At 39.8% G+C, this 21,129-nt stretch overlaps 2 protein-coding genes across 3 annotated transcripts in view; one reads left to right on the top strand and one right to left on the bottom strand.

The window, feature by feature from the left end:
* Nucleotides 1-382: 382 nt before the first annotated feature.
* LOC126354129 (40S ribosomal protein S5) lies at nucleotides 383-11,385 on the bottom strand. The gene is made up of 6 exons (XM_050003529.1): nucleotides 11,283-11,385; nucleotides 9,919-10,082; nucleotides 4,824-5,033; nucleotides 4,611-4,739; nucleotides 2,939-3,037; nucleotides 383-500 (listed from the first exon to the last, which is right to left on the bottom strand). The coding sequence occupies exons 2-6, from the start codon at nucleotides 10,069-10,071 to the stop codon at nucleotides 432-434; spliced, it is 660 nt and encodes a 219-aa protein (XP_049859486.1). The 5' UTR covers nucleotides 10,072-10,082; nucleotides 11,283-11,385; the 3' UTR covers nucleotides 383-431.
* Nucleotides 11,386-11,769: 384 nt separating this feature from the next.
* The window catches only part of LOC126354114 (uncharacterized), a 42,730-nt gene continuing 33,370 nt past the window's right edge, over nucleotides 11,770-21,129 (top strand). The window contains exon 1 of one of the 2 annotated variants that reach the window (XM_050003510.1): nucleotides 11,770-11,987. The gene's annotated coding sequence lies outside the window, so the exon portion shown is untranslated. Of the gene's footprint in view, nucleotides 11,988-12,831; nucleotides 12,934-21,129 lie in introns of those variants that run through there. The other variant, XM_050003518.1, reaches the window with a different exon arrangement.

Here is a 21,129-nt window from a genome sequence, read left to right as displayed (position 1 = left end):
TTTGAATTTTTTGCATTGGCATACCTTAATAAAATATGTTTTCAAGCCATGTTACATCAAATATAACACAAGCGTTCAACAGCTGTCTCCTCCACAACCACTACCACCAACAACGGCAAAAAAAACATGCCCCATATTCCACCAAGGGTAATGGCAAAAACTTGAACAAACTCTCTTCCATAGCAGACATGCGATGCATTTAACATTTTACATCAAATTCCTGTTTTTACTGGTATATGTAACATTCAACTAGGTGACACTACAAGTGCTATAAATTTTATTAAAAATTTCCCAAATGCATTTTATCACATTTCTGCTTCAGCAAGGACCATACATTATGATACAGATTGAGATGCACTCTCAAGTAAAATGAAAGAATGTGTCATTGGAAGAAATTACTTTATTAACCACAATCTGATCTCATTCAATTTTTAACGGTTTGATTTTGCAACACGCTCAAGTTCATCTTTCTTCTTGATAGCATAGGAGTTGGAAGATCCCTGAAATCAAGATATAAATGTTACATACTTGACAAAACAGTTTCATACCCATAAAAAACTAATGTTGCACTAAGTTTTAAATTTCTGTACATATTTAAAAATGCTGCTGCTGTTGAATGCCATCTCGTTTAAATAAACAAGCAAAGAAACTATTATGATTTGCTACTCTGCACTGCATTATTTTCCATGACAAACCAAAATTTCGAAGTGCATCTCAGTTTAACAACATTAAATGCACATATACAGGCTTCTTTTACAATTCCTGTTAAAAGAAGATATAGGACCTATGTCCAACCAAGGTGTAGTTTGGATATAAAGCCTGATGTACAATCAGCTCACTTTCCAATCTTAATTTTCATAGTACAGAACAAATGTTGTTCTTTTCGATTTGCAGCTCCTCCACACTTGCAGTTAAAATTATTGAATATAGTTTCCATCATCTACACAAAACACCTTTTCCTTGCTACCCAAAAATTTGGCACCTCTGTGCCTCACCAGTGGGTTTTGTTTATTGAGAAACTGTAAAAAGATGTTATATTTTAGGTTGTAACTGATCTACCAAAATGAGGCCTAATGACAGTTTGAAACCTAGATGTTACTTTATACAATTTTGCAGGACCATCTGTAGGAGTCCTGCACCGACAGCTTGTCATCTGCAAACAAAACTAAGCAAATGAGAATTTTAGCAATGAGTTAACATTCCTTTATTTTTAAAAATCTGATTTTGCTGTGGCAAAATGTTTGGTGTATATATTAGTTATTAGTCACATTTTGTTGTTACAGATTCCTATTCTTTCCTGTTATGAGAGCACTGCACACACATTAAGTGTACTTTATATAATGTTGGTTTAAACAAATTCCTCTTCACTTTCCAAAAAGAGGTATTAACGATGTTGTGTGTCCTAACCTCATCGGCATTCATTGGTTCCCAAGCCAAGTTTTGTGTGTGTGTGTGTGTGTGTGTGTGTGTGTGTGTGTGTGTGTGTGTGTGTGTGTGTGTGTGTGCGCGCGCGCGCACACACATTTAGCAGTTTCACAATAAAATATACAACTTATGCCAAGAAATTCATTTCACACTTTTGGATCACACCATACAAAAACAGAACCAATGACTCCATAATAGTCAGGAAACTTACAATCAAAGAGTAATGTTCCACAGGCTGAGCAGAACACCCATAACAATTAGAGGAGCAGGAACATATGAACTCGTATACAACACTTGCCAATCAATATACACAGCACAAACATGCAGGGACTTTAAAACGAGATATTCAGGGCCCTAGAAAGTTAGAGCACCCATAGCACATTTGCTGACCACTTCACTTCATAGCCTATAACCACCACTCACCTTCAATAGAAACATTTAAAAATATTGAAATCCAGCCACAGCCTACACTGCAAACAAATAGAAGGAAGCTTCTACATACAGAAGACAAAGAAGTTTAAATGAATACATTACACTATGTAAAGGCACATTAATACATTAAAGGAACTTTACAGACTTGACAGAAAAGGGCACAAACAAAGGAGGGAGGGAGGGGGAGAGAGAGAATTCAAATGCAATGCTAAACTCATTCACAAACAAATGAATAGGCATTTTTTAAACAAAAATTATGCCAAGAACATTTAATGTGTGTGTATTTGCATGGTCTCAGAATGTAAAATAATAAGAATCTGCCACAACAAAATGTTAGTAGTAACTAAATATACACAAAACATTTAGTCACATCAAAATCATGTTTAAAAATGACGGAATGTGTTAACTCACTGATAAAATTAATATTTACATCATCTGGTTTACAGATGACATGCTATCAGAGGGCAGGACACCATACAGATGGCTCTGTAAAACCATATAATGTAAAAACCAAGTACGTACAAAACCCTTCAAAAACTGTCTTTAGGCCTCATTTAGCTAGATCAGTTACAAACTAAAATATGACCACCTTTTACAGTTTTTCAATTACCAAAATTCACTGATAGCACAATGGTGACAAAACATGTTTGGGTAACAAAGAGGAAACAGTGTTTTGCATAATAGGCGGAATGTATATCCAACGACAGAACAAAATGGTACAGCTGCATAATGTATTTATCAAGTATATTTTCCACATCGCTTGTCCATCAAATGCTATTTCAGTCCAACTGTGGACTTTGTATATGAAAGACTGTCTTGTGTAACAATTACGAGGGTCACCATGTGGAGGTGGTCTTCCAGAGCACACCCATTAAGGGCTCACTGTCATGTATACTGTGAAATGGAAATTTGGAAGTGACCCGAAATTTAAACATATTTTACATCTGAACCATACATTTCTCGACATGGCTTCTTTATCAAAATTTTACCAACTACACTCTCCATACAACCAATAGAAGCCTTTGTTAGGAGCTGTCAAATTTTAACTTAGAACTGTAAATAACTAATATATTTCACAAACCTTTGCTGCATTAATGAGTTCATCAGCAACACATTCTGCAATAGTTTTAATATTCCTGAAAGCTGCTTCTCTTGCTCCAGTACACAGCAACCAGATTGCCTAAACAGTAAAAGGTTTCATAATTTCCACAATTTATGACAATATTACTAACACACACACACACACACACACACACACACACACACACACACACAAACAAACAAAACAGAAGTGAGTCACTAAGGACAGACATATGTAGACTAGTAAACAAGACAAAGTGCATCTATTACTTGAGATCATATTCATCGTAAGACTATGTGAAATAATGGATGACGTGAGAACAATGATACTAACTGCATTTAATACATGCCATAATGCTACCAGCATGATGATAAACTAAAGCCAATTCATAATTGCAAAAAGTTTACATTAAGAACAACAACTACAATTCAAGTAGTGTGACGCCTGCAATTTCTGATCACCAAGAATAATTTTGATGTTAAGCTACTACCTGAACTAGTTATTACTCTAACTCAAAACCAAACTGTTGCACCAAAAAATATGATGAGCAATGTAAGTCCAAATTCTGTTTTATCTTTAACATCTTTTCTACCCACTCACATTAAGGAAAGCTCATCGGAACCACCTTGACTAATACCACAGTCTAACAAGAGTCATGACCATTCGCTTTGCATTTTACTGCCTACTGGGCCAGAAGTGCAAGAGACATTTAAGTAAATCTCCCAAGTTCAGCATGATCATGAAAGCAAATGATTTTTTATTTTTGTTTCTGCATATATTTACAAACAGGAGCACCTGTAGTGCAATAAATTACAGTAGAGCCAACAAGATACGTCTGACTTTTTTTTAGGTTTCCTAAGGACAGTGAGAGGTATATACCATCATGTTGTTAAATTGTATCATGAGGATTCACTTACAAATTACATGTGTATTAATGATTAATGTTCCATTTTAGGAGCAGAATGGCTAGTTAATAGCAAATGAGAAGATCTTATGAAAAAAGACCCTTTTTATCTTTATAACAATGTTAAGTTTTGTTCACTACACTTCGAACAAAACCAGTTCATGAATGCAGACAAACTAGTGCAGAATGCAGAACCCAGACTGACATCACTAATGAGCCACCTCAACTGACAATGAAGAGGAAAAAGCCACAGGTTCGGCAATCCATCTAAAGCTATAAAACACTCCTGTGGCTCAGAAGCAGCCAGTTCAATGCTTTATCAGTGTCAGGTTTATATGAATCATCAACAAAGACCTATCATTTTAGGTACAAACAGCAACAGAAACTGTGTCAGAAGGATCAAGTAAAGAACGACAAATTTTGAAGACTATGGTATCCAGATGTAAAAAACACCCCTTTTCTTGTTAAGCCAGATTAGCAAGCCATTAGAATCATCTTACAAGCACCTATGTCTTCTGATATACAAATCTTGGAAGAAAAAATAATTCAAATATTTCGTAAATCAGATAGGAAACTGTTGCGAAACAAACATTATGTTTATGACACATCTTGCATTCTTTCTTGCCGCTTGGAGCGTTAGTGTTGCTCCAGCTGTCAAACAGTAACGACTTTTACAGCAGTGAGTGTCGCAACCGTTATATTAGACTGCACTAATGCTTAGGTTTACCCAAAGGAAAGTTGTATTTATCTATTCCTACAACAGCTTACCTGATTCACTCTCCTTAACGGAGACACATCAACTGCTTGACGACGCACTGTTCCTGCTCTACCGATACGTGTTGAGTCTTCCCGTGGACCTGAATTAATTATAGCTGACACTAAAACCTGCAGCGGATTCTGTAAATGAAATTTTCAATGAAACACATCTATATTGTAACATGGTTTCTTTTCAGGCACAATGGTAACAAATAAGAACTATACCTCTCCCGTAAGAAGGTGTATGATCTCAAATGCATGCTTTACAATGCGCACAGCCATTAACTTCTTTCCATTGTTGCGGCCATGCATCATAAGTGAATTAGTTAATCTTTCCACAATTGGGCACTGCGCCTTGCGGAATCTCTTGGCTGCGTATCGCCCAGCAGAATGGGGAAGATATTTGGCATTCTTTTCTTTGACGGCAATGTAATCCTGTAGATAAAAACATAACCCACTGAAGAATGAACATACATACATATACTATAATAAGCGAAACATTGTAGTGGATTAAAACCGTGATCCAGGAAGGTTAGAATAAATCTTTCTTTCAATCATCATAAAACATTTTGTCATCATACTACCAGTTTCAGTCAGCAATTACCATCTACAGAAAAAATGGAAATGAAATACTAGTGGGCAACTTACCTCTTACACAATAAAATATCCCATTAACGAAAAATCATCATTTTCATGGCTGTAGAAACATGCACTTTAAATATGACGAGAGGTATCTGTTTTAAAACATGTCCTCATAACAGAGCTATAGTGGCATCACAAAATGTACACAAAATCTGCTTAGCTTTGTCGCATAGGGTGCAAGGCGCTGCTGTCAATTTATTGGAAGAGCTCGAAATTTATAAAGTTAAAAAACAGAAGCCAACAAAAGTTCAATTTTTTAGCCAATGTCTACTTTCAAATAACTTACAGGTTTGCTGCCAGGTGACGTCGACCACCATTGATATTTCGACAGGAGCACACCCTGCCATTCAAGGCACAACTGCACTTGTGCCTTGAGAATGGCAAAGTGTGCGCCTGTCAAAATATCAACGGTGGTCGACGACATCACCCGGCAGCAAACCAGTAAAAGTTATTTGAACATTCAATTTGCCGAGTGCTCATTTTATTCTCAGGTTTGATCAGCCCTTCTCCATTTATGTAATGCATTGAATGAACAAAATGCTATGTGATGATACATTATTTTATTATACTTTTCTTGGAATGACATGTTGCAAGGTACATGAGGCCCTCTGACGATTACATTCCTCCAACTTAACTACACACTATTCTGACAACTGCACCAACTTAAGTCTTTTCTTTAAATCATCTTTGCTTCTTATCCCTAGATGTTCTATCAACTTCATTGGGGATATGTGCCTCAATCTGTGAAAGCGGACTGTACAGGGTGCTTACCATTGGCCTGGAATTCTTAGATTTGGCAAGGAACAAAGTCTCATAGTATGTGAAGTAAAAAATCTCAAAATCGTGAAATTATATAACATAAGAAATATATTTTGCCGTAGGAACACACATTGCATTCACCATCTCTCAAAAGTGTAATAGGTGAACATTAATGAACGAAAACATAACAAGTTGTAGCCATGTTTTAGTAAGTAAATAAAAAATGTCTTATTAATCATCTCTCACAACATACACAAACTTAAGTCCCCAATTTTCTTCTTTTTGTTTGTCCAGGATAGTCTGAGGAACTACAGCAGAGATTTTAATAGTCTTTGAATCCTGGGACCAATATCTAGCCAGTACTGACAGTGGTAAGAGGCAAAAATTGTTGAGATCCTCAATTCTCACAATGGAACCCTCAGTGCAAGACCCCCACTCGCATTTGGCCATTTTTATTAGCTCCATATGATTGTTCATGAGCATGTTATTTTTTTTAAATTAACTTAATTCAGTTTTAAACCTTTTGCTGCTATGTGCATTTATACATGTTCTGCTAGACCATTTGCCTGGTGTTGTTGGGACGCATGCATAAGATACTCCGATTTTCCTACAATACTATGGACATCCCTGCTGTGGATAAGTAAATTCTGTATCGCGGTGAATTCTGAAGTTTCGAGTATTTATCATGCAACGTATGTGCCTCGTTACATGCTGTCACTGGCAAAAAGCTTGTTTTGATATCTAGAATCATTCATGAGGTAAGAACTTTCATGACCAAGTGATTCGCAAATGCGCAATGTCAAAGCGTGCTTCACATACAACCTTTCCTGGAATATAAAACTCAATAACTTGAGAATGAAATGAGATGTTATTCTGCTTTCAATTTTAAATAAGATTCCAATATCTCATCCACAGTTCATTCACTACTGTATGAGCAAAAATTAACCACACACAAACATTTACCCCTGCAAACTTGCTATTTTCGTGCAATGTTTTACCTAATTTGAAGCCACACATTGTAACAGATGAGAAGAAATGCACTTCTCTGAAGGTATCAGACCAAGTTGTTCAAAAATCAATTTTTTATCAACTAATAGTTTTCAATAAATCTGGGAAGTATTTCATATCAGTTTTAACGCAGTCTCTCAGCATAGGCACCAGCATCTTGCAAGCATTACAGCCATAACAAGTCACCTTAGTGCGGAATACGAAGAGCATGTCTGTAGCAGTGGAAGGATTAACTGCTACATTTTGTCACTGTGGTAACATACATTTGGCAAGTCCACTATAAAGCTTTTCCCATTGTACTGCTCGTTTGCTGTGCTCTGTCTAAATTTTATAATTGACGAATATATGAAGACTTACAGTAGCACAATCTGTTTAGTTTACAGCATGAACATATGTTGTGGCTACTGTACTGCAATTTATTATGAACAGTAGTGCTAATGACAGTATGACTTCAAAGGCACCGAGGCTTTGTTTACACTATATTTTAAATATTTGCAATGATGCTAAGCTGATTTTGTGAAGATGGCACTACAACTTTATTATATTAGGACATGCTATAAAACAGATGTCCTCATATTTTAAGCATATTTCCACACCCATGGCACTAGTAATTTTTAGTTATGGCATATGTTATGTTTAAAATGTAATCTGTCCACTAGTACTTCACTTCCCATTTTTGCTGCAGATCTGAAGATGGTTATTGCTGACAAACTGACAGTCCAAGAACCAAACATTTTGTTATCACTGATGGAAAATATATATTTATTCTAAATATAATCAAGTCAATTACCTGCACCTTCAAAGGCATGCACAATAGATGATACAAACAGCTTTCAAACATTTGATTAACTGTACAAATACTTTTGCCTGTAACAATTTTCTTTAGTACAACAGCAATTTGTTTTATCTGATTATGGAAGACTTTTGAAAGTTTTGTTTTCCTGTTGGTGAAGAGTAACATACATGTGTGTTAAGAAAAATATTTTTCTCTTCAGTTCTCTACTGATACATACTCTTTAAAGATAAAGCACAATAAAACTGCAGTACTTCAGATTGTCTGTAACCTTTAACTTTTTTTAAAAAAAGTGGGAAAAGAGGAAGAAAACAGAATAAAGAAAGGAAAGAAATTAACTGACGAATGGAACCATAAACTACTGGATGACATGGAATGCCATTCATCCATTATCTCTTATAAGCTTAGTGTGCCTACTTACTGGTGTATTTTATGTTAAATGTGTGTGTGTGTGTTATCATTTTTAAAATATCTACAATTATTTAGCTGATGTGACAATAGTGTAACTTCATACCACAAGGTGTCCCAATTACTGTCCTCTGCAACCATCTCCAACTGTCAGCGCACAGGCCACAATATTTAGTCTCCTTCCAGGTGCCTCGCAGTGAGCAACGCATTACAGTCCTCCAGACTGCGCTGTGACAATGTCTCAGTGATGAAATAATTTCATTCATTGTTGTTCACTTCAACAGTTTGTAAGGCTTGGCAATGGTTTTATGAAAAACTGAATATATTTTATTCTCAAAATTTCTAAAAAAACTTCTCCAGGTTTGCATGAATAAAGTGAGCTGGAGACTATACTCCAACCGAGTGTGATCTTAGCTTGGCTGAAAGGATGGGGAAACTTGCTCAGCTCAAAGAATATTCTCAGATTCCATATAAATAAAACTAGAGATATTTCTCAAAAGCAGAGAGCATTCTCTGTTTCTTGAAGTGAGCTCTGTAGAATACTCTGGCCTGAGTAAGTAGTGTTGAGGGCACGTTTTACACAGTTTTTGATCAAAAAAAGATATAAACAGGCTAAACAACAAAAACATTTAACTGGTGAACTTCCTTCACGAAAATCATGAAACAAGAGAGGCGACCTTTCAAAAGAAATCAAAACTGTTTGTGCTATTTAGCAAATCTAGATTTTTATTCTGGTTTAGGAGAAGCCTTAGATAAACACCAGGCAGCTGTATCACTGACATTTTAATATGTTCACTTATCATTGCATAAAGTGTTAGAAACAAGTAGGCACATCAGGAAAAATAACTAGTTCTTAGAAACCTAGGGATCTGTTTCTTGTAACGACACTGCACGAGCGGCCCCTTAAGTGCTTCAACACTTGAGCACCCCATTATGCACATGTTTAACAAAAATTCTCAGGTTAGAAAACTGACAGCTCCACACGAAGATGTGGTGTCGTCTTAAGACTTTTGAGATAATCAGCTAACTTCAATAGCAAACGTATTTCCCACATGTCAAAAATTTGGCATCATAAAATGCATTTTTGCAAGCATCTGTATATCATTTAGTACTTTGTTATTGAACATAACACTAAAATTGAAACAGTGCAGCCCTTCCGGCACACACTGATCCCAGTTGCATATCTGGATGTGGGAGGACACACACACGTTTTTTTCTGTCTGTCCAAATCTGATGTGTAGTTTCCTATTATCCCCCAAACATGCTGAAATGTGTATATCAAAACAAATTTACATTCCATTTCTAAGATAACAATTACAGAACAATAACAGGGCAGCAATCTAAAAAAAAAAAATTAATGTGTTCTCATGACAGCCTCCACCATTGAATTCTCTACCACAGAACACACTGACTCAAATTTCCTAAGAAAACTTACAAATTTCTTGTAGGCTACTTACATCCTAATATGAACTCCTGTTGTCTTTAAAGCTATTTTGTTACCTTCCTATAGTTTCCCATGCACTTTCTAAAGTATCAGTTTCTAAATGCCATATCCTTTTCAAATACAGTAATTAGTTCACTTCACTGTTGCCTGCACAATTAGTGAAGTACATAGTAAATGTTCAATTTAATGAACATACATCTCATGTTATTCTCTACATCCTGCATGAAACAAATTAAATATCACTTGCAATGTACTGGTGTTAATACCTGTAGGGACATGTCTGAAACTTGAACATCGTCACAACTCCATCTACCAAATAACTTTATTTCTGGCAGTTCTGCAGGCTGAGCAACAGGCAATGTTGCTTCAGTTTCCATCACTGCCGGATCCTCATCACCCCAGGTCTCGACGTCTGTCATGATGAATGGACCTGCCAAACAGTTTTCATTAAATGCAAGAAGTGTCTACTGCAATCATCTACCTGTTTAACCATAAAGAGTTCGCAACTGCAAAAATTAAATGCCATTTTCGTTTTGCACAATCATAATCTGACAGTAGAATACATTGAGTCCAACAACCAAACAGTTCAAGCAACTTTGGCAGTCACTGACAACTTATGCAGATTATGTCGGAAACAATACAAATCTGATGGGACAGCTTGAACTACAGTACACAGTTTGACAGCAATGTGTCAACTGTGTTGAGAGCAGTACACAAACAGTGAAAACACTACTACTACTACTACTACTACTACTACTACTACTAATAATAATAATAATAATAATAATAATAATAATAATAATGCAAAGCTTCTTAAAATATCTTAAGTTCTAGAGATTCGGTACCACACTGTCACATGCTTCTGCTCAGAAAGATTAACAAATCACCGTAGGGTATTGGATATAAAGCAAACAATAGCAAACGATGTTACAACTATCTTACACAAGAAAAGCACTGCCCGATATTAAGAAGCGCAACTGTTCGAACCAAACTTCTCAATTACCCAAGTACCGAAACCATTGTTTTTAACCTGCATCACCTGTATTAATGTAAATCATTCAACGCATTCCAGGGCTTGGGGTTCTCACTATCCAGAACAAAAACATACACGACATTCTCACAATCACAGTGAAATTTTAACGGCATCTATGGGACTATTCCTTAATTGTGACTTCAACAAACAAACCAAACACGGTACGTACTGACTACGCCAACTTTTGGGGTGCGAATCTTATTTTCAATTATTTAAAACATTCTACGTCTGGCATTCGAAGAAGTCTCAAAGTTTACTACAGCAGTTCAACTTCCAGCACACACAAGTTGTAAACATTATCATGTGCAGGCAAATTTTTTCCATGTGATTATAAATACCATCTAACAATTCGTCTCAAACGTTAACGAAAAGTTCGAGTGTCGCATAACCATATACTATTTTATACGATACATTAAGACATGAATAATGGAGTCACACATATGCATTGCACTCCACGTGCACACGTTTTCACAGCAATCAGGAAGTGTAAATGAATATAGTGTATCCATTTTCAAAAAATACCACTAACAATCAACTAGAAACACCACTAAACTTGACTATGGTAAATCACAGGCGCTCATGATTAATTTCACTTACTTCTTTCACTATAACACCCTTAAACCTTAAGTTCACTACCGGAAAGACGTACCGATGCACGGCTTCAAAACAAAGAGGCTCGTTACAAGATGAAACTCTTTCCCAGTATTCCTTGTACCAACTGTCACCAATGTTAGAAACAAAAACTTCGATTTAAATGGGATGAAAATTATGGATTAAACATTTAACTACGCCTGTTTGTTTAAAACTCAGAGTTATTTTAAGACATATAAAACTTCAATTCGTCGTAAGTATTGATAATGAAACGAAAAATTCGGAAATTCATCTAACATTAATTTATTGAAAAAGGAAATACATAATATAATTGTGGATGCGTCACAGAAAAATTCAGAAACGGTTAATATCTTTCAAATGTGAAGTATTTTCTTCAGTTTTTACGGAAATCCAGAACTTTTCAGTACAGACATCATATTGTGGCAATTTTCAAACGTATCTTTGACGAATATTTCAAAGATAACAAGTTTCGTAAGTGTTAATGTTTGTTTTTGGGTAGACAGTAGTGGCTCTGGCGCGAAAGTTTGACAGCATATACAGATAGTAATCATACCATTGTGCACCGAAAAAATGTTTCGAAAAATTTACTACAGAGAAATGGCTTAGCAATAATCGGCAATATTGCAATACTCAGGATAAAACATGGGCTCAAAATTTTCTGCAGTGATTGCTGTTCTGAATTTTATGCAGGTGCGTTCATGTAAAAAAAGGAAAAAAAAAATCCTGGTTATAGAGGAATGTTCGACACGGGTCATTGGCTTTGACCAATGACTCAGGAAACATACGATAAACGCGGTAAACAGTATGACGACTCTAACGTTATGTAATTGCTAATTGGTGATTTTTAAAACGTGCGAAAATACAGTATGTCACGACAACCAATGTTTTTTTTTTGTTTTTTTCGGTATCGCATTAGTTGTCTTCCCCAATTCCCAACCAAACTGTCACTGCCTAACATGAACTATACCTCTGGCTAAACTGCAGATCAGTTTGTCACCACAACCACATTTATTTATTGTTTGCATTAAAATACTTTTGCTTCGCCAAACATCGAAACTGTAAAAATTTGCACCAGCAATGCGCGTTACGTCACGGGCCAAAGCCGATGACTCGTATAAAACATTCCTTTTAACCCCAAACTCCATTGGACAAGTAGAGACTTATCTTCTTCCCAGCAGCATTCATTTCATTGCAATTTTTTTAAAACTTAATTACGCTTTTTTTATCGACTAACAATGGCTTCAATAACGAGGGTGCGGATTTTAGTATTAGATGAAAAACCGTTGTACTTATAATTTTTAAGTACCTCACCAGGCCGTTTCTAGTTATAGTTTGTAGTGTTTTGGAAAATGATTTGAGTATTGAGATGATGTACAATTTTCTGGGTAGCCGTTTTTATTTAGGTTTCAGAGCACTGTGGCATAGTCAGTAGTGAAATATATCTTCATACTCTGCATTAAGCTGTCTTTCATACGGTCTATAAATACTATCAACGCCATGTCCGTTCCATTGTACCAACTTTTCACTCCAGTTTCAGAAAGTATGATTAAACACCAGTCTATTTGCACACCAGTTTCAGAAAGTATGATTAAACACCAGTCTATCAAACTTTATAATCAGAAGAGCATCCACAAACGTAAGCAATCGTCAATTAATAATAACGAAAATAAATAATCTTTCACTGGGCACCATCCCATGTTGAAATTCATGATAACAAGGGGTTTAACATCAAGCCAAGAGAGGTATTCCAATTCTACTAACAAAATATCTAACACTGCCAAATTACTCTGTATAGAAGTACAACACTTATTTTAAGAAATATAATGTATTCAACATGTTAATAATCCATATGAAGATTATCTGGAACATCATAAGTTTCTTTATTCTTTTAGTTGGGTCTACATGGTCAGAGATTGATTCTAAAGATTTTGGTGGCATTGTGAGTGAAGAATATTTATGTTCTGTGTTGGAAACAATAAACTGGTGCACACAGACAACCCAGAGACACAACCTGATAATCACAAGACCAAGAATGGGTTTTAGATGGAGACCATTGAAGGAAGAAACCAGAACATATTTATTAATTAATACCAGTTAGGGGCCTAACAACTGTTAAGTGCAAGTCTTCACAAAGGCTCCACTGGAAACGTCCAATTCCAACTGTTTGCTTTGAATGTTGACATAATGGTTGTATTTGATGGCACCCTGTGGTGGTACATGTAGATATGTTGAGTTTAACATGTAGTATCGGGTTCATTTGAATCTTGGTTGTCACTGTGGTAAATCTGGGAAGTTGGTTTATTTGAGTCTGGGTAGTTGGTGCAGTTGGAAGTGATTGATTTATTTTCGCTGAGTTGTTCTGGGTTTTTTCTTTTGTTTACATGTGCGGCATGAGCCTAGGTGATTTTGTTGTGGGCTTTTGTTGGTAATTAATTTTTATTTTGATTTTATTCTGTAGTAATTCAGATGTTCAATATTTATGATTTTTCTGTTGTGTTTTAATTGATCTAGTGAATATGGTCTTTTTTTCGGTTTTCAAGTTGTTGGGGTTTTAGTTTAGGTGGTGTTTTGTAAGTGTTATAGGTATATGAAATTTGGGCAGCACAGAAGCATTTAATACCACCCGTCTCCTTTAACACACGATGTCATCAATATGGCCGACCACTTCCAGCATGTTCAAAATGACAGTGACATCACTACGCACACACACCAGCAAATGTGAACAAAAATAAAATGAAACCAACAGAACAACCACGGAAAGTTAAGGGTTTAGGGTGGGGCAAGCTAAATGTACAGCAAGAAATAACACCACACCATCCCAAGATAAATAATATTAAAAAATTTTAATCACAACACCGAATGCCTGCAGAAACTGTGTCAGACATCACATCATAACCCATCTCAGAGCATAATGGTATGTCTCTGAACTTCACTGTCATATCCATATCTAATAAAAAAAATTAGATTTATTTTCACGCAACAAACACCAAACTAATCAGACTTTTAAAAAACCCCATACATTTAAACAATTTAAAAAACAAAAACCTTAATAACTCACTGGAAATACTTCCACAACCCACATTACCACACCAAATACCCAACTCCCCCCCGCCCCCCCAGGGGGTCCACAACTCTTTTGTGGATACGTGTGTACCAAGCACGGGACCCCAAGCTAATGTGGCCCTCCTTCCTTTCTGGGCTGCATACCTTCCTTTTCCGCATCCTTCCCCATCCCCCAACCTTGCCCCTCCTCCCCCGCCTCTCCTCACCTCCGCCTCTTTCCTTCCCTTCCTCCCCCTCTGGGAGTATGTTTAGTGCCTACGTCCGGAGATGGATGCATGTAACTGTACAACAGTCTCTCTTCTTCGCTTTCTCTGCTGGCAAGTCTTTGTCCTTCTCTTTTCCTTACCTCTTCTCTTTACTGTTTTCTCCGCTGCAGTGTTTGAGACCTCTTTTCTTTCCTTTCACTTTCTTTGTTCCTCCCTTTCTCTTTTTTCGCCCCTGTGCATGTCTGGATGCATTCCCATGCGTAGCTGGTGATGGGGTAACGCGTAATTCCCCGCACCAGTTAGACAGGTAGGACACGTACGTACCCCTGGTAACGGCCAGGCCCAGGTAGGGGTGATTACCCGAGCTCAAACTTTCCGAAAGTGCCGTTTGGTCCCTCCGTCCTTTCTCGGGAGGTATGACCTGAGGTGTGAACAATCACCTAAGGCGGGAGTGAATAAGGAAGGAGCACGCCATCAGAGATGCCGGTAATCAGGGGGGATACTTCCGCAATGGTTTCCTCATCATCTACTATGTCTGCTCGCAAGCGTAAGTTCAATGAGTCTCAGCCACGGACAATTCTTCCATCGTTGCCACAGTTCCTTGTTGTTTTTTGGTCGGACGAAGGTCAAGACTTCTCCACAGTCAACCCTTTCATTATTCAGAAAGATGTAGATGCAATTGCAGGTCCTGTAAAGTCTTGTTCCCGATTATGAAATGGCACCTTGTTGTTAGAAACAGTCAGTGCCCTCCAGGCACAAAAATTGCTGCGTACTTCACTGCTACACACCTTCCCTGTCTGGGTGGAAGTGCACCGCACTTCAAATTCATCACGTGGGGTCGTTTATACACACTCCCTCGACGGATTGTCCGACAAGGAAATTCAAAACTACCTGTCTGACTAGGGCGTAACGGCTGTTCAGCGAGTCATGAAAAGGGTTGACAAGAACATCGTTCCAACCCATACCGTCTTCTTGACCTTTGACAGATTTCAACTCCTATCAAACATAAAAGTGGGCTATGAGATAATTTCCGTTCTCCCTTACATCCCAAACCCTACGCATTGCTATCTGTGTCAGCGGTTCAATCATACCAGCCAGTCCTGTTCCAATCCGGCCAAATGCGTTACGTGTGGCTAGGATGCCCATGAGGGTGCTTGTCCACCTCCATCCCCTTGTTGCATCAACTTTATGGGTGACCACGCTGCTTCCTCTAGACATTGCTCCCATTTTTAAAGATGAACGGCTCATTCAGGAAATCAGAGTGAAGGAAAAGGTGTCGACCTTTGCTGCTCGAAAGTTATTCGCCAGTTGAAAGCCCACTGTGCCTCACACAGATAAATACAGTGCTGTCCTTGCCTCTCCTCGGCCAACAAAGGAGGCAGCCATGCAGACTTGTGATCTCACCTTTAGTGCCACAATTGTCAGATCGGCCAGCGCAACGATCGCCTGTTCAAACTCACCACTCTCGCCTGCTCACTCTATGTCTCACCTTTCATCGGGTTCTGCTAAATCTGGAGCCCCAAAGTCAGACACACGGACTTCCAAAAAAGAGCCTACTCGTGAAGATTTTTTATGTTCCTCAACTTCACAACCATCGATTCCTCCTCCATCTCAACGTCCTTTTCCAAGAAGGCTAATAAGAAACCCAGTTCCTCTCCTTCTCCTCCACCACGACGTGTCTCATCTACAGCTTCACCTGGCGGTAACCGCCCTCGCCCGTCTTCTGTGTCGCCGAGGTGCACTGCTGGCGGCCAATCGCTGGTGGCAGGAGCTGCTCCCGAACAACCTATGGATCAGGATCTTCTGCCTTCGGCTGAATGCCGTTCCACACTGTCAGTCGGAAGCTCTGAGCAGTAGTTGAGGACAACCTTGGTCACATTCTTCCATTTTCTGTCCACCCTATGTCCATTATTCATTGAAATATCCACAGCATTCGAGCCAATCGGGATGAATTGTCAATCCTCTTATGATCCTATTCGCCGGTCATCTTCTGTCTTCAGGAAACAAAGGTGTGTCCCCACGATTGCTTTGTTTTCCCCCATTTTCAGTCAGTCTGATTTGATCTCCCCTCTGTTGAAGGCACTCCAGCACATGGAGGACTCGTGATTCTTCTCCATGATACTCTCCATTACCATCCAATCCCCTTAAATACTTCCTTCCAAGCTGTCGCTGTCCATCTTTCCCTTTCTGGATACGCCTTCTCTCTTTGTACTGTATACATTCCATCGTCCACACCAGTGGCACGAGCTGATCTCCTTCATCTTCCTGGTCAGCTTCTGCTCCCCTACTTGCTGGTTGGGGACTTCAATGACCACCACCCATTTTTAGGGATCTCCGCATCCTTGCCCACATGGCTCACTATTGATAGACGTCTTCCACCAAGCGGATCTTGTTTGCCTCAACACTGGGGACCCTACATTTTTGTCTGCCTCCACGACAAATTTCTCTCATTTGGACCTTTCAGTCGGTACTGTTCCGCTAGCTCAGTGCTTCGAATGGTTCGCTCTTGCTGATACACACTCGAGTGACCACTTTTCATGTGTCCTTCGATTGCAGCCCCAACTGCCATATACGCACCCGAGACGCTGAAAGTTTGCCCAAGCCGATTGGACACTTTTTTCGTCTCTAACGATATTCGATGACCGTCACTTTCCTAGTGTCGACGATGAGGTCACTCATATTACAGAAGTTATTCTTACAGCTGTGTAACGTTCAATACCTCACACCCCCGAATTGCCCTGACGCCCCCCTGTTCCTTGGTGGAACGAGGCATGCCATGACGCAATACATGAGCGGTGACATGCTCTTCGCATTTTCAGACACCATCCTATTTTGGCCAACTGTATCCACTACAAGCAGTTCCGTGCGTGATGCCGTCGCATCATCCGCAATGGCAAGAAGGCAAGCTGGGACTTTTTACTAGCTCATTTAACACCTTCACTCCCTCCTCCGAAGTTTGGAATCGGATTCGACAGTTACCTTGCACACCTATTTTCTCCCTGGTCTCTGGGCTCACTGTTGTGCATAATAAATTAGTGGACCCCATCGCAATTTCTAACTAATTGAGTCAACACTTTGCTGAGATTTTGAGCTCTTCAAATTACTCGCCAGCGTTTCTCCCGAAGAAACGTGCAGCGGAAGTGCAACCTCTTGCTTTCTCCTCTCAAAATCGTTAAAGCTATAATACTGTTTTCTTCATGCGGGAACTCCAACATGCACTTGCTCTCCCACCCCAGGACCAGATAATATCCACATCCAAATGTTGCTGAATTTATCATACCATAGTCTGCGTTACCCCCTTCGCCTTTATAATCGAATTTGGACCGGCAGTACTTTTTCCAGATGGTGGTGGGAAGCTATCGTCGTTCCTGTTCTGAAACCTGGATAGGACAAACATCTCCTCTCTAGCTAACACCCCATTTCTCTCATGAGTAGTGTATGTAAGGTTTTGGAGTGTATGGTGAATTGCCATTTAGCCTGGTGGCTGGAGTCCCGCAGTCTTTTAACACCTGCCCAATGCGGTTTCCGAAAGCATCGCTCTGCAGTTGACCATCTTGTTGCTCTCTCCACTTATATCATGAACAATTTTCTCCGGAAACGCCAAACAGTAGCATCCTCTGCACACTGTTCTCTTGGAGCTTTCGAGGTCGGCTGCCCCTTTTTCCTCGTGAATTTATGGCAGAGCTCACATGAAAAGTGTGGGTGAACACTACTCTCTCTCCCGTACTTTCTCCCAAGAAAACGGGATACCCCAGGGCTCCGTGCTCAGTGTTGTACTGTTTGCCATTGCCATAAATCCAATTATGGATTGTCTCCTTCCTGATGTCTCGGGCTCCCTCTTTGTGAACGATTTTGCAGTCTACTACAGCTCTCAATGGACCAGCCTTCTTGAACGACGTCTTCAAGGATGTCTCAATCGCCTCCACTCTCGGAGCGTCGAAACCGGTTTCCGCTTTTCTCCCAGGAAGACTGTTTGTATTAATTTTTGGCGTCATATGGAGTTTCTTCCACCTTCCTTACATCTAGGACCTATTCAACCTTGCGTTCGCGGATGTCGCTAAATTCTTGGGTCTTATGTTTGACAGAAAACTGTGCTGGTCCTCCCACGCTTCCTATCTTTCGGCTCGCTGTCTTCGATCCCTTTACACCCTCCACGTCCTGAATGGCACCTCCTGGGGAGCGGACTGAGTGGTCCTTCTCCGCCTCTATCACGCCTTAGTGCACTCGAAATTGGACATGGAAGCATAGTTTACTCCTCTGCTCGGCCGTCTATTCTTTGGCATCTCGACACTATCCACCACCGTGGATTACGTTTAGTGTCTGGAGCTTTTTACACCAGCCCTGTGGAAAGCCTTTATGCTGAGACTGCTGAACCACCGCTGTCCAATCGGCGAGCTGTCCTTCTGAGTCGTTATGCTAGCCATCTGTCTTCCATGCCTGCTAATCCGGACCATGACAGTTTTTTCGACGCCTCCTTGGATTTCGGGTATGTAGGCCGCCCTTCCTCCCTACTACCACCGGGAGTCTGCTTCTGTCAACTGCTCCATTCTCTTTCCTTCTACTTTCCTAAAACTTTCTTGACAACTTGAGGTACAGCACCGCCTCGGCTCCAGCCCCGGGCTGCCTGCTCCGTGACCTTTGTCAGTTTCCCAAGGATGGTACCCCTCCTCTTGTTTATCGTCGAGAATTTGCTGTTCTATGCACGCAGATAAAGGATGCCACATTTATTTACACCAATGGCTCAAAAACATCGTTTGGTGTTGGGAGTGCCTATATTGTTGGCGACACCCCAAATTGATTTCGGCTTCCCAATCAGTGTTCGGTTTATACTGCAGAGCTTTATGCTGTTCTCCAGGCTGTCCAATACATCTGTCGTCATCAGCAGGTACAGTATGTTATCTGCTCAGATTCTCTCAGCTCTCTCCTCAGTCTCAAAGCTCTCTACCCTGTCCACTGGATTCAGGGCTGCCTCCACTTGCTCCACTTGGGGGGGGGGGGGGGGGCGTCTCTTTGGCGTTCCTCTGGGTCTCAGGACATGTTGGTGTCTGTGGAAATGAGGTGGCCAATATAGCAGCCAAGGCTGCAGTCTCTCTTCTTCAGCCAGCTATTCGCATGATTCCCTTCGCCGATCTACGGAGTGTTTTTTTGTCATCGTATTGCTCTTTTATGGCATGTGCATTGGTTGACGCTTCCCAATAATAAATTGCGGGACATGAATACTCTTGCCTGTGCTTGGACCTCTTCCTCCTGAACTCATCGTAGCCTCCTGAACTCGTCGTAGGGAGGAGGTAATTTTAACTAGACTCCAGATAGGGCACTGTCGTTTTAGCCATCGACATCTTTTAAGTGGTGATCCTCCCCCACTCTGTCCCCACTGCTCTCAACAGTGGACAGTGAGACACCTTTTACTTGAGTGCCCCTATTTTACTCCGTTACATGCCCGTCTGCAGCTGTCGCCTGATGTATCTTCCATTTTAGCAGATGACACGTGCTCAGCCGATCGCGTTCTCGAGTTCGTTAGTGCCAGTGAGATGACGTCAGTCATTTGAAGCTCTTTTTGGGGACAAACGACCCCCCTTCTGTAGTGGTTTTTTAAGCTTACTTTTCTGTTTTTGGTTTCCCCACTTTGAGTTTTGCTCCCATTGCTGCTGGTTTCCAGTTTCGTTTTTTACCTTTTCCTAAGTCACAGACTGGGCGCTAATGACTAGCAGTTTTGCGCCCTTAAAAAAAAAACCTACCTAAATCAGAACCACCTTAGCACAATGACAACCAAAACTCAAATGAACCTAATAACACATGTTAAACTCAGCACGTACACATCCACCACCAGAGGGCATGATCAAATACAAGAACACAACATCTACAAACACAACCAACTCAAAAACTCTGTGCCATAGTGATGTCACACACCATTATGTCACGGGACAAAGCATATAGATAGAACTGGGCGCTTCTGTTGTTTGCCAATTGATATCAAGAGCCTATAGAGATATACAGGACAAGGCAGATGTCAGATTCCACTTATCGGAGCCCCTTGTTTTTTGGTATCGAAGGCTTTGTTTGAGCAGTGTAGATCAAGGCGAGTGTCAGATTCTGATTTTCAAATTGCAGATGATTTTTCTTCATGTTGTGAACTTCGTTTGAGCTGTATAGGTCCAGTGAGGTGTAAGATTCATGTTGATTTTGTGGCTGTAGCGTTACATTGTAGTTGTGATTTTTCTTGTAATATTTGTTTTGGGCAGGGGCTGTGTTTTGTATTGTTATACATTTAGCTGGATCCTGCACCATAAACCCCCTATTCCCCATTAGTTTCATTTTTTTTTTTTTTTTTGTTGGAGTGAGACATTCTTGTCATTTTTATTTTTGTTCATGTTTGTTGGCGCGCGTGTGTGTGTGTGTGTGTGTGTGTGTGTGTGTGTGTGTGTGTGTGTGTGTGTGTGTGTGTAGTGAACATCATTGCCATTGCCATTTTGTATACACTGGAAGTAGGTATTTCTGCCTCATGGGTCAAAGCAGACAGGTGGAATTGGACACTTCCTTATTGCCTACCTAATGTAGGCTAT

The sequence above is a fragment of the Schistocerca gregaria genome, chromosome 1 (genome assembly GCF_023897955.1).
Source record: "Schistocerca gregaria isolate iqSchGreg1 chromosome 1, iqSchGreg1.2, whole genome shotgun sequence".
In the NCBI taxonomy this organism is placed as follows: domain Eukaryota; kingdom Metazoa; phylum Arthropoda; class Insecta; order Orthoptera; family Acrididae; genus Schistocerca; species Schistocerca gregaria.
This window is presented reverse-complemented; position numbering and strand designations above follow the sequence as displayed.